Genomic DNA, 14,543 nt, shown 5'->3' with positions numbered 1-14,543 from the left:
ATAGGGCATGGGGAGGCGTGGGTTAATGGGCATGGGGAAGGAGGGGGTCAAGAGGCACGGGTGGGTGAGAGCCGAGAGAAATACGGGGGAGGAGAGAAAGGGGTTGAGTCATGGTGGAAAGGAAGGGATAAGAGGCATGGCAGAGGGGAAGTGGTTAATAGGGAGGGGTGAGATTACCAGCAGGAGGATTCCTTATAGCTGCAGCATGTGAAAGTCGAGGAGCTCCCAGACTCGCTCCCACTCCACTGTGTCTACCAGACCCACACTTAGTCCTCTCTCTGACAGACCCACCCCCACTCTGCAGCTGCTGATAGGGATGCCATGGTAAGGAGAAATGGTAAGTATTGCGTTACCCTCCATTTTTATTACTGCAGTATTACTATGCTACTGGTATATTGCCAAACCCTACTTTGAACAATCACATATTTTATCTCATGTATGAATCCTCATGTGTGTAAGGAAGCTGATCCTCTGTGAAAAGCTTTCCCCACACTATGTACATGGAAATGGTTTCTCCCGTGTATGAATCCTGTGGTGGGTGAGGAGACTGTTCTTAGTACGGAATTGTTTCCCACACACTGTACATGTGAAGGGTTTCTCCCCTGTATGAATCCGCTCATGGTTGCGGAGGTCCGCCTTTGTAGAATATCTTTTACTACACTCTGTACATGTGAATGGTTTGTCCCCTGTATGAGTAATCTGGTGTCTGAGGAGGTGGCTCTTAGTAGTGAATTGTTTCCCACACTCTGTACATGTGAATGGTTTCTCCCCTGTATGAATCCGCTCATGTTTGTGGAGGTCTGCCTTCCGAGAAAAGCTTTTACTACACTCTGTACATGTGAATGGTTTCTCCCCTGTATGAGTCATCTGGTGTGTGACGAGGTGGCTCTTTTTACTAAATGGTATCCCACACTCTGTACATGTTAATCATTTTTCTCCTGTATGAGTCACTTGGTGTTTGCAGAGGCTTTCCTTATATCTGAATTGTTTCCCACACTCTGTACATGTGAATGGTTTCTCCCCTGTATGAATCATCTGGTGTCTGAGGAGACAGCTCTTAACTGTGAATTGTTTCCCACACTCTGTACATGTTAATCGTTTTTCTCCTGTATGAGTCACCTGGTGTTTGCAGAGGCTTTCCTTATATCTGAATTGTTTCCCACACTCTGTACATGTGAATGGTTTCTCCCCTGTATGAATCATCTGGTGTCTGAGGAGACAGCTCTTAACTGTGAATTGTTTCCCACACTCTGTACATGTGAATGGTTTCTCCCCTGTATGAGTCCGCTCATGGATGAGGAGCTCTGTCTTCCAAGAAAAGCTTTTACTACACTCTGTACATGTGAATGGTTTCTCTCCGGTATGAGTCATCTGGTGACTGAGGAGGTGGCTCTTAGTACTGAATTGTTTCCCACACTCTGTACATGTTAATGGTTTTTCTCCTGTATGAATCATCTGGTGTCTGAGGAAGTGGCTCTTAGTACTGAATTTTTTCCCACACTCTGTACATGTGAATGGCTTTTCTCCTGTATGAATCAAACGGTGTATGAGGAGACTGCTCTTAACTGTGAATTGTTTCCCACACTCTGTACATGTGAATGGTTTCTCCCCTGTATGAATCATCTGGTGTCTGAGGAGACAGCTCTTAACTGTGAATTGTTTCCCACACTCTGTACATGTGAATGGTTTCTCCCCTGTATGAGTCCGCTCATGGACGAGGAGCTCTGTCTTCCAAGAAAAGCTTTTACTACACTCTGTACATGTGAATGGTTTCTCTCCGGTATGAGTCATCTGGTGACTGAGGAGGTGGCTCTTAGTACTGAATTGTTTCCCACACTCTGTACATGTTAATGGTTTTTCTCCTGTATGAATCATCTGGTGTCTGAGGAAGTGGCTCTTAGTACTGAATTGTTTCCCACACTCTGTACATGTGAATGGTTTCTCCCCTGTATGAGTCCGCTCATGGATGAGGAGACTGCTCTTAACTGCGAATTGTTTCCCACACTCTGTACATGTGAAGGGTTTCTCCCCTGTATGAGTCCGCTCATGGATAAGGAGCGCTGTCTTCCAAGAAAAGCTTTTACTACACTCTGTACATGTGAATGGTTTCTTTCCGGTATGAGTCATCTGGTGACTAAAGAGGTTGTACTTTTTACTGAACTGTTTCCCACACTCTGTACATGTGAATGGTTTCTCCTCTGTATGAGCCATCTGGTGATTGCGGAGGGTCCTCTTGGTACTTAACTGTTTCCCACGCACTGTACAAGTAAAAGGAGTCACTGATGTCTGAATCATCTGGTGTGGAAGGAGTTTCCCCTGCAGTGAGAAACCGCTCCCACCATCTGTACATGTAAAGGTTTGCTCCCTAGTGGGGACACAAAGGTGTGTGAGCAGGTCCCTGTCCAGTGAGAAGTTTTTGCCACACTGACAGAGAAAAGGCTCCGCACCGTGGCTTCTTCTTAAATCTGTCGCATACCTTTTGCTGGACCCATATTTAGAGTCAGTCTCCGCTGTGTGCTGTACAAGGTCTGTAAAGTCACCATCATGTTGCACTGGTTCCTTGTATGTGTCCAAAATGTGGCAGGAATCATTGTTTTTTGGCACTTCTGGGCTGCGAGGAGTCAGACAGCTTCTGGATGTATCAGAGCTCAAGTTCTGTTCCTCATTCAGGCCGATCTCTAACAGAAGTAAACAAAAAAGACAGAACAAATGTTTTCAATCTGTAAATCAAATTACTGAAAGCAAATTACAAATCCAAAACACTGAAGAATCTATTTCACCAATACTTAATTAACAAAATATTCTCTTCCCCCAGGGATTTAAAATTGTATTGTATTGTATTGTATGTCTTTATTTATATAGCGCCATTAATGTACATAGCGCTTCACATTAGTAATACATGTGGTAATCAAATAAATAACAGATAATATAAATAACAGATCATGGGAATAAGTGCTTCAGACATAAAAGTAACATTAAGGAAGAGGAGTCCCTGCCCCGAGGAGCTTACAGTCTAATTGGTAGGTAGAACGTACAGAGACAGTAGGAGGGAGTTCTGGTAAGTGCGTCTGCAGGGGGCCAAGCTTTATGTATTGTGTTCAGAATATCCACAGTGCTATTCATATGCTTCTTTAAGCAAGTGTGTCTTAAGGTGGGTCTTAAAGGTGGATAGAGAGGGTGCTAGTCGGGTACTGAGGGGAAGGGCATTCCAGAGGTGTGGGGCAGAAAGTGAGAAAGGTTTAAGGCGGGAAAGGGCTTTAGATACAAAGGGGGTAGAAAGAAGACATCCTTGAGAAGAACGCAAGAGTCTGGATGGTGCATAACGAGAAATTAGGGATGAGATGTAAGGAGGGGCAGAAGAATGTAAAGCTTTAAAAGTGAGGAGAAGAATGGAATGTGAGATGCGGGATTTGATCGGAAGCCAGGAGAGGGATTTCAGGAGGGGAGATGCTGAGACAGATCTAGGAAATAGTAGAGTGATTCTGGCAGCAGCGTTTAGGATAGATTGTAGGGGAGCCAGGTGAGAGGCAGGAAGGCCGGACAGCAGGAGGTTACAGTAATCAAGACGGGAGAGAATGAGGGCCTGAGTCAGAGTTTTAGCAGTCGAGCAACAGAGGAAAGGGCGTATCTTTGTTATATTGCGGAGGAAAAAGCGACAAGTTTTAGAAATGTTTTGAATGTGAGGGGCGAATGTGAGAGAGGAGTCGAGTGTGACCCCTAGGCAGCGTGCTTGGGCTACTGGGTGAATGATTGTAGTTCCAACAGTAATGTTGCACATGGACATCCAATGGCACCTAATGACTTTGGTAGTGGTCCCGAAGGCCTGAAATGTATTTGTAGCAGCTCTCAGTGAAATCATTGATACATATAGAACTTGTATTTATTACTGTATTTATTATTTAAGGATAAATGTACATCCTCCAAATAATTAACACTGAAAATGTCCATGAGAAGTAAAGTTAAGGAACTCCTGGTCTATCACATTAGTGCGTTAATAATATCAACTAAACCAGACAGCAACCTATAGTGTAAAGATACTGTAGATGCCCATGTATGTATGTCTTTATTTATATAAGGCCCACAGTGTACTCAGTGCTTTACAGCAGAAACAATACAGTACAAGGAATTATAATACAATAAGTGCAACAAACACAATCAGACAATAGGAACGGAAATCCCTGCCCTGGAGAGCTTACAATCTAAGTGATGCAGCGACTACACTGTCCATGTAATCTTCTGCCATAAGACCCACATAAACCAAACTGCTCCATTTTGTGTCATATTTTGTCAGTCACAAATACTATTCATATCATTTCCCAAGCACGCGGCCTTGGTGTAATATTTGACTCCTCTCTTTCCTTCTCCTCTCACATTCAAAATAAAGAAAAAAGGCTCACTGCAGAAACGAAGAACTGGAGGCAAAAGTAGAAAAAATAAAAGAGTTATTGAGACACAGCCCAAGTTACAAGAGAAACCTCCAACGTGTTTCTCGCATGGGCGCTTTATCACAGAGTGGTTTCCTGAGTCTAGAGAGTGTCACGTTATAGGCACTCCCCGCCGGAAACACTGCCTACCTGTATCCCAGGTAAAAATGTCCCATGTGAACAAAACAGTCCGGGGAAAATGTAACCACGGAAAAAGGCAGTATAACTGTGGGGGAGAAATACAGCAAAAGGACACAATAGAGAATACAATAACAATAAACTTAAATAGACTCATAAGGACAATACAAATGAAATGAAAAAGAATCAAATTAAAAAGTGGATAGGATGTGGAGGGAATAAAATTATCTTAGATTAAATTACTTGTAACACCAAATAATATAATCACGTGATAATATACATATAATAAATGTAAACTCAACTACCAAGGAAAAGAACAATTTGTATCTTGATAAGGGGAATATACATAAAGAATAAGATGTAAATAAATAAACCACACTGAGAAAATTGCATACAGCATACACAGGGAAAAGTGTGACAAGTATTGACGCAATAGCACCTCCAGAGGTCAGGGTGAAAAAGACACTTAAAAATGCAAAAATGAAGGAAAAAAATGTGTTTAATGTGTAATGTGTCTATCCAGTCGGTGAAGACGCCCCCATCATGACTTTCACTGTCCAGAAGAATTGCCTGGACTCTTGGGACGCTGTCCCCATCTATCAGTTAAGCTATGTCTAAAGACTGCGGCTATTATTGCGTATCTAATGACCCTAAATGAGAGGGTATTGTTTAAGCTGGGGAACCAGGTTAGTTAGGGAAGGGTCCCTTGAATTTGTTTTCCCAAATGCGTTATATCGCATCTATTGATGTCAGACGCCCATAACTCTGCATTTCCAAACTTTATACGTGTCTGAGAGCCATATTGCACTTCTAACTCTGCTGCATGTGGCTTGTCCCAGAACACCCAGCAGGCCTGGGGACTTCCTATGAGAGGCAATGAACCATGAATATTCACTAAATGTGACCATGTGTCTTGTAACAAGATAACATCCCTTTGTGCAGACAAAGGTGAAAAGGTACTCACCAGAGACAGGAAATGGAACAGTTTCACTCTTTATTGGGGTCAGGTGTTCCGCTGGGTCCGGCTCTTCTTTCTCTGACTTAATCTCTAAACTCTCCGGTACAACCACTGGGAAACCTGGCAACAAGAAAAGGGAAATCCATCATGTAAAGCTGGGAGTGGGGGCACTTCTTGTGATATCAGTATACAGAAATACTCTAGACTGATTCCTATGGGGGAGGGGTGAAGGGATTGATTTTACTTTGTTATTAACCCTTTCAGTGCAAATAAGTTTTTACCCCGGAGTGCTGAAAACATTTTTGAGCTACCAATGTTCAAACCTCAATAACAATAATATTCCCAATATAACCTTAGAAAAATTATTTTTTTCATTAGAACAGGTATCTTATTATTCTATGCACGCTTTAATATTATTTCCCAAAATATTGCAGACATTTCCGTCCATTTTTAAACATACTGAATAAAGACAAGTGAGGATGTAAGGGTACTTACCACAAACCGGAAATGCATCTATTTCTTCCTTTATTGGGGTCACATGTTCCTCTGTGTCTGTCGCAGCTTTCTCTGAATTAATCTCTAAACTCTCCGGTACAACCACTGGGAAACCTGGCAATAAGAAAAGGGAAATATCATGTAAAGCTGGGTGTGGGGGCGCTTCTAGTGATTTCACCTCCTCTGATATTGGTTTAATATAATACCTCTTGTAAAGAAATGTATTACTAGCCCTTCTGGCAGAAAATAAGGTGAAGATATATTATCTTCTTACCTGCTGATAGGTCTATAAGAAAACAGGATTAGTTTGGGTATAGACAAAAGTAATAGACAGCACTCACACAAAGTAGATAAATATACACAAAGCGGGGTGCCACGGACTAGAGAGGGCCCAATCCCTCTCAAACACAATATAGTACTGAAGAAAATCCAGCACACCCTAATAATAGATACAAAGTCACTGGTATATAACCAATTTGAAAATGTAATCAGTGCACAAATAAGTCAAACAACTGACAACGGCACACTAGGAGAACAGATAACATACAGGTAGGGCCATACGTGGGATGTATAGGAGGATAAGGGATAAAGGAAAAGTAGGATGGGACAACGAAGGGAAGGTGAGGTGAATGGTGGAAGGGGAACAAAGAAAACAAAAAAAGTGGGTCACAACAGGGGAGTATAGGGGGGCAACGTTTCGGGACTTGTCCCTTCATCAGGCCCGTTCCCCTCAGTCCCAAGGGGACAAGAGGGTACTTCCCTAGCCCCAGAACCCACAACAACAGAACTGACCCTAAGTAAAAACAATAGAAGACCCTACACAAATTCTAAGTAATATTCTAATTATATACACATACAATATCCCTAAACTAATTGGCAAAATAAGTCCACAGTTTAACTTTTGTATAGATATATTCAAGGACAATCTACATGCACACAGCTACAATGTATTAGTGAACTAGCAACAACTGAGAACACCAGAGAACAGCAAAAAGAGGAGGCAAATCAGGAGTAATGCAAACCAGACAGTCCTTAGTTAATAGGTCACACGAACCACGAACCACTCTAGAGTGAGGAGCAGGCTCGTGGTTCGTGTGACCTATTAACTAAGGACTGTCTGGTTTGCATTACTCCTGATTTGCCTCCTCTTTTTGCTGTTCTCTGGTGTTCTCAGTTGTTGCTAGTTCACTAATACATTGTAGCTGTTTGCATGTAGATTGTCCTTGAATCTTATACTATATTAGTGAAAGCACTGTATGCCTGCATGCATGCCTGCATGCCTGCCTGCCTGCCTGCCTGCCTGCCTGCCTGGATGTCCGGTGTCCCTAGGGGCAATCTCATTGGTCCCTTGGCCCGCCCGCCCCCGCACACCTCTCATTGGCCTCACACACACACACCACCCCCTTGGCCCGCCCCCCACACCTCTTATTGGCCTGAGGCGGAGTGACGGGCCAAAGGACCAAAAAAAAAAACCGCACACACACACACACACACACACACACACACACCTCTCCCCCTCCCCGCTCCAAATCACCTCTCCCCCCTCCAAATCACCTCTCCCCCCTCCCCGCTCCAAATCACCTCTCCCCCCTCCCCGCTCCAAATCACCTCTCCCCCTCCCCGCTCCAAATCACCTCTCCCCCTCCCCGCTCCAAATCACCTCTCCCCCTCCCCGCTCCAAATCACCTCTCCCCCCTCCCCGCTCCAAATCACCTCTCCCCCCTCCCCAGCGGCATCACCTCTCCCCTTCCCCGCTCCAAATCACCTCTCCCCGCTCCCTCTCCCCCCTCCCCGCTCCAAATCACCTCTCCCCCCTCCCCGCTCTAAATCACCTCTCCCCCCTCCCCAGCGGCATCACCTCTCCCCCTCCCCGCTCCAAATTACCTCTCCCCCCTCCCCGCTCCAAATCACCTCTCCCCCTCCCCAGCGGCATCACCTCTCCCCCTCCCCAGCGGCATCACCTCTCCCCCTCCCCGCTCCAAATCACCTCTCCCCCCTCCCCAGCGGCATCACCTCTCCCCCTCCCCAGCGGCATCACCTCTCCCCCTCCCCGCTCCAAATCACCTCTCCCCCTCCCCAGCGGCATCACCTCTCCCCCTCCCCGCTCCAAATCACCTCTCCCCCTCCCCAGCGACATCACCTCTCCCCCTCCCCAGCGGCATGACCTCTCCCCCTCCCCGCTCCAAATCACCTCTCCCCCTCCCCAGCGGCATCACCTCTCCCCCTCCCGAGCGGCATCACCTCTCCCCCCTCCCCAGCGGCATCACCTCTCCCCCCTCCCCAGCGGCATCACCTCTCCCCCCTCCCCAGCGGCATCACCTCTCCCCCCTCCCCAGCGGCATCACCTCTCCCCCCTCCCCAGCGGCATCACCTCTCCCCCCTCCCCAGCGGCATCACCTCTCCCCCCTCCCCAGCGGCATCACCTCTCCCCCCTCCCCAGCGGCATCACCTCTCCCCCCTCCCCAGCGGCATCACCTCTCCCCCCTCCCCAGCGGCATCACCTCTCCCCCCTCCCCAGCGGCATCACCTCTCCCCCCTCCCCAGCGGCATCACCTCTCCCCCCTCCCCGCTCCAAATCACCTCTCCCCTACCCCCGGCGGGGGAACAGCCAGCTGCCACGCGGAGCGTAAGATGGCGGCTCCCCTTCCTCCCTCGCGGCGCCGAGTCAGACGGTGGCGGCGCCCGGAAGTACAGGTAGGTGTCGCTCCCCCACCTCCGGCGCCAAACGGAACTGAGAAAGGGCGCATCAACTGAGGTGTGTGTGTGTGTGTGTGTGTGTGTGTGTGTGTGTGTCACTGTCCACTGCCCCCCCCCTCCTGTCCACTGCCCCCCCCTCCTGTCCACTGCCCCCCCTCCTGTGCACTGCCCCCCCCTCCTGTCCACTGCCCCCCCCCTCCTGTCCACTGCCCCCCCTCCTGTCCACTGCCCCCCCCTCCTGTCTACCCCCCCCCCTCCTGTCCACTGCCCCCCTTCCTGTCCACTGCCCCCTCCTGTCCACCTCCCCCCCCTCCCCCTCTCCTGTCCACTGCCCCCCTCCTGTCCACTGCCCCCCTCCTGTCCACTGCCCCCCCCTCCTGTCCACTGTCCCCCCCTCCTGTCTACTGTCCGTCCCCCCCCCTCCTGCCCCCCCCTCCTGTCCACTGTCCCCCCATCCTGTCCACTGTCACCCCATCCTGTCCACTGTCCCCCCCCCCCTCCTGTCCACTGTCCGTCCCCACACCCTCCTGTCCACTGTCCGTCCCCACACCCTCCTGTCCACTGTCCGTCCCCACACCCTCCTGTCCACTGTCCGTCCCCACACCCTCCTGTCCACTGTTCGTCCCTCCCCTCTGGGAACACGGAGAGAGAAGGGAGCGGGAAATTTTACTCACGGGCAACGCCAGGTCTCTCTCCCCCTCGCCGCTACAACTCGCCTCTCTCCCTCCCCGCCGCCGCTCCAACTGGAACAGATGGCGGCGCCCGGAAGGACCCCCTTCCTCCCTCGCGGCGCCCAGTGAGAAGATGGCGGTGGCCGGAACTACAGGTAGGTGTCGCGTGTGTCGCTCCCCCACTTCCCCCCCCCCACTTCTCCCCCCGCTACTTCTCCCCCCCCCCACTCACCCCCCCCTCCCCACCTACCTCCCAGAGCACGCTCTCTACGGCTCAACATCCCCGAGGAGCAGGAGGAGGGCGGCAGGGACTTAATGCTGCTAGGTGAGGAAATGCAGGGGGAGGAATCCATGCCTTTGACGCCCCCCCCCTGCCTTTGACGCCCCCCCCCCTGCCTTTGACGCCCCCCCTGCCTTTGACGCCCCCCCCCCCTGCCTTTGACGCCCCCCCCCTGCCTTTGACGCCCCCCCCCTGCCTTTGACGCCCCTCCCTGCCTTTGACGCCCCCCCCTGCCTTTGACGCCCCCCCCTGCCTTTGACGCCCCCCCCCTGCCTTTGACGCCCCCCCCCCTGCCTTTGACGCCCCCCCCTGCCTTTGACGCCCCCCCTGCCTTTGACGCCCCCCCCTGCCTTTGACGCCCCCCCCTGCCTTTGACGCCCCCCCCCTGCCTTTGACGCCCCCCCCTGCCTTTGACGCCCCCCCCCTGCCTTTGACGCCCCCCCCCCTGCCTTTGACGCCCCCCCCCTGCCTTTGACGCCCCCCCCCCTGCCTTTGACGCCTCCCCTCCCTGCCTTTGACGCCTCCCCTCCCTGCCTTTGACGCCTCCCCTCCCCTGACTCCCCTCCCTGGTGCTCCCCTCCCCGGCGCTCCACTCACATCACCTCCCACACACTGACTGACACACACAACTTACTGACACACACACACGCTGACTGACGCACACACACACGCACACTAACTGACGCGCGCACACACACTGATGACACACACACACTGACCTACACACACACTGACTGACACACTGACACTGACTCACACACACACACTAACTGACGCGCGCACACACACACACACACACACACTGACTGACACACACACTGACTGACACACACACTGACTGACACACACACTGACTGACACACACACTGACTGACACACACACTGACTGACACACACACTGACTGACACACACACTGACTGACACACACACTGACTGACACACACACTGACTGACACACACACTGACTGACACACACACTGACTGACACACACACTGACTGACACACACACTGACTGACACACACACACCGACTGACACACACACACCGACTGACGCGCGCACACTGACTGCCGCACGCGCACACACACACCCACACACACACTGACTGCCGCACGCGTACACACACTGACTGACTGCCGCACGCACGCACACACTGACTGACGCGCACACAAACCCTGACTGACGCACACACGCACGCACACACTGACTGAGGCACACACTGACTGTGTGTGCGTCAGTCAGTCTGTGTGTGTTTGTGTTTCTGCCTCAGACTCACTGACGCGCGCGCAAACACACAGTGACTGACACACACACGCTACATGAAGCTGTAAAGGAGGGAGGGAGGGGGGGGACTGGATTGATGTGAATGGGGGACAAACAGAGAGAGGGGGGAGGAGAGAGAGAGGAACGGGAACATTACATCCCGGGCAACGCCGGGTCTCTCAGCTAGTATATCTATACTAAAGTGTTGTTGCTAGTTCACTAATACATTGTAGCTGTTTGCATGTAGTTTGTCCCTGAATATATCTATACAAAAGTTAAACTGTGGACTTATTTTGCCAATTAGTTTAGGGATATTGTATGTGTATATAATTAGAATATTACTTAGAATTTGTGGAGGGTATTCTATTGTTTTCTTTGTTCCCCTTCCACCATTCACCTCACCTTCCCTTCGTTGTCCCATCCTACTTTTCCTTTATCCCTTATCCTCCTGTACATCCCACGTATGGCCCTACCTGTATGTTATCTGTTCTCCTAGTGTGCCGTTGTCAGTTGTTTGACTTATTTGTGCACTGATTAAATTTTCAAATTGGTTATATACCAGTGACTTTGTATCTATTATTAGGGTGTGCTGGATTTTCTTCAGTACTTTATAGGATTAGTTTGGGTGTTTGACTCGCATAACTGCAAAATAAATAACCAGATATTCCCCCCCTTGCAGATTCCAAAGACACCAAAATATCTTCTCAACTCACTAAACAAGCGTGGATCCATGCTGGCAGTGGGCAGTGCTGCTCTGGAGGTGCTGGCAGTGGGCAGTGCTGCTCTGGAGGTGCTGGCAGTGGGCAGTGCTGATCTGGAGGTGCTGGCAGTGGGCAGCGCTGATCTGGAGGTGCTGGCAGTGGGCAGCACTGCTCTGGATGTGCTGAGTGTGGGCAGTGGTCCTCTGGGACGTGCTGGCAATGGGCAGTGGTCCTCTGGGATTTGCTGGCAGTGGGCAGTGGTCCTCTGGGAGGTGCTGGCAGTGGGCAGTGGTCCTCTGGAGGTGCTGGCAGTGGTCCTCTGGAGGTGCTGGCAGTGGTCCTCTGGAGGTGCTGGCAGTGGTCCTCTGGAGGTGCTGGCAGTGGTCCTCTGGAGGTGCTGGCAGTGAGCAGTGGTCCTCTGGAGGTGCTGGCAGTGGTCCTCTGGAGGTGCTGGCAGTGGTCCTCTGGAGGTGCTGGCAGTGGTCCTCTGGAGGTGCTGGCAGTGGGCAGTGGTCCTCTGGAGGTGCTGGCAGTGGTCCTCTGGAGGTGCTGGCAGTGGGCAGCGCTGCTCTGGAGGTGCTGGCAGTCGGCAGTGGTGCTCTGGAGATGCTGGCAGTGGGCAGTGGTGCTCTGGAGGTGCTGGCAGTGCTGATCTGGAGGTGCTGGTAGTGGGCAGTGCTGCTCTGGAGGTGCTACCGGAGGTTAATTAATCTATATGTGTTGGGTTTTAGAATGTGCCTGTATATAAAACAGAATTGGAATGAACATTTTTTTTTGGACATATATACAGCATTTAGTATCAGCTTTTTCAAACCTAAATTATTAACCCCAAAGGAGTCGGAGAAGACAGTGGCACCAAAAACACAAATGGTCCATCCGCAAACAGGCACTTAATTTCAAACACTGCAAAACTTTAATGGCTCAGGATTGTGTCACCACATAACCATCCAGAAAAGTATAAAGAGAGTCGGAAATTAGCAGCCAAAAGATCAGTAAAGTCCTCATAGTGTAACATAGTAACGTTCTGTACAGTTCTATAGTATGAATAAAAAGCAGGTACATCAGAGAGACTTTGATAAATGCTCCCGATACTCTCTCAGGTCCAGCAGTTCTGCTCCATACTGACACAGTCTCACTTTCCTATTTCATACGGTGAGAAGTGGGTAATGCAGAGGAACCAGTGCAGTAACTTCCCCTCACCTTACCCCAGCATAATAAATAGGGGGGGTTGAGCCCTCACACCCTCATTAATTTTTTCCTCGATCACCTCCAGTTTCTCACATTCAGCACATTTGTACTTTGCAGGACATGCTTATGTAGCCCTCTTTCCTACGCTCTAGAGTGACTACGGGTACTGCACACACCGGTTGGCTCAAGGAGATCTGGGCCTCCGCTAACTGGGAGCCTGGGGTAAGAGTTATCTTATTGTCAGCGCCTCCACTTACCCAGGATCCCCATTGCGTAAGAATCCCCTGGGTAAGAACAATAGCAGCACACATCAGGTTATAACGGTTTACTGTAAGTACGAATAGAACCTTATCATATAGGTATAGCAATAATACATATAACACACATCAACTAACTTATACTATGACACTAGTGGCTCGGCCACACTCATAAGGAGAAATGTCACTGTCCCATCACCGCGTCCATGTAACTGTAATATGTTTATAGGCTCAGTCCTTTGGCCACTCCACTTAGTGTCCCCAAAGAGTGTTCCCTAAGGCGGGATCAGCGCCTGGTGACCGGTGTTGGTGCACTTTAGTAAATACCTTCCGGTCACTGCCATCTCCCAACTAAAACCCAGCAAAACGCCAGGTCCAGATGGGTTCTCCAATCAATATTACAAAAAATTTAAGATGGTGTTAGCCCCATATCTACTTGATGTGTTTAATGCGTTTCTAGAGGGAACAGCCATCCCACCATCTATGTCTAAAGCCAACCTAGCGATCATACCAAAGGAAGGGAGAGACCCACTACAGTGTGGTAACTACCGCCACATAGACCTTCTTAATTCGGACTTAAAACTTTTCAGTAAAATTTTAGCAAACAGATTGACCCCCATACTTCCAAACCTAATACATATAGATCAAGTTGGATTTATTACCGGCCGACAAGCCTCAGACAATACGAGGAAAATTATTGACATAATCGACCATGTACATCTCTCATCCACGAAGGCCGTCCTGTTGAGTCTAGATGCGGAAAAAGCATTCGACAGGATTAGGTGGGATTTCCTAGACCAAACATTAATTAAATATGGATTTAAGGGCCAATACTTGGAAGGGGTTAGAGCCCTGTATAAATCCCCCATGGCCGTAGTGAAACTTCCAGGTGGAGACTCAAACCCTATCAACATAAAAAATGGTACCCGACAGGGATGCCCCTTGTCTCCACTTCTATTTGCTCTCTCATTCGAACCCTTGGCATCAATAATTAGAGACAAAAAAAACATAGCTGGAATTGAAATAGGAGAGACAAATCATAAAATATCCCTCTTTGCTGATGACATTATCCTGACTCTCGCCAACCCCTTGATCTCACTCCCAAACTTACACACACAACTTGACAAATTCAGCAAAATCTCAGGATATAAAATTTTATTTTACAAACCCGTATTCCCAATGGTCTGAATTCTGACTGGGACATAGGGCCCCTCCTTTTTGATACTTGAATGTCTCTTTCAAAGTTTTTTATCTATAGGCAACAGCACAGATTGTCTCAATAATATTTGATAACTATAAGAAACAATTTTGCAATGTATATATATTATAGAATGTAAATTATATTGCTTTATTTTGGAAAGAGCTTTATTTTAGATATTGTTATTGAGACCGTCTCATTTTCTATTCTCTCCAAAAAGGTTTTTTCGAACTATGCTATGTATATTATATTTCATTGTTATATCCATATAA

General features: G+C 49.1%; 1 protein-coding gene across 1 annotated transcript; it reads right to left on the bottom strand.

Annotated features, from left to right (window-relative positions):
* Window positions 1-927: 927 nt before the first annotated feature.
* On the bottom strand, window positions 928-12,332 carry LOC142488040 (uncharacterized). The gene is made up of 4 exons (XM_075588389.1): window positions 11,641-12,332; window positions 6,016-6,129; window positions 5,527-5,640; window positions 928-2,678 (listed from the first exon to the last, which is right to left on the bottom strand). The coding sequence occupies exons 1-4, from the start codon at window positions 11,657-11,659 to the stop codon at window positions 928-930; spliced, it is 1,998 nt and encodes a 665-aa protein (XP_075444504.1). The 5' UTR covers window positions 11,660-12,332.
* Window positions 12,333-14,543: the final 2,211 nt, after the last annotated feature.

This window comes from Ascaphus truei, chromosome 2 (genome assembly GCF_040206685.1).
Source record: "Ascaphus truei isolate aAscTru1 chromosome 2, aAscTru1.hap1, whole genome shotgun sequence".
NCBI classification, from domain to species: domain Eukaryota; kingdom Metazoa; phylum Chordata; class Amphibia; order Anura; family Ascaphidae; genus Ascaphus; species Ascaphus truei.
The sequence above is the reverse complement of the archived record's forward strand: the minus strand, read 5'-3'. Positions and strand labels throughout refer to the sequence as shown.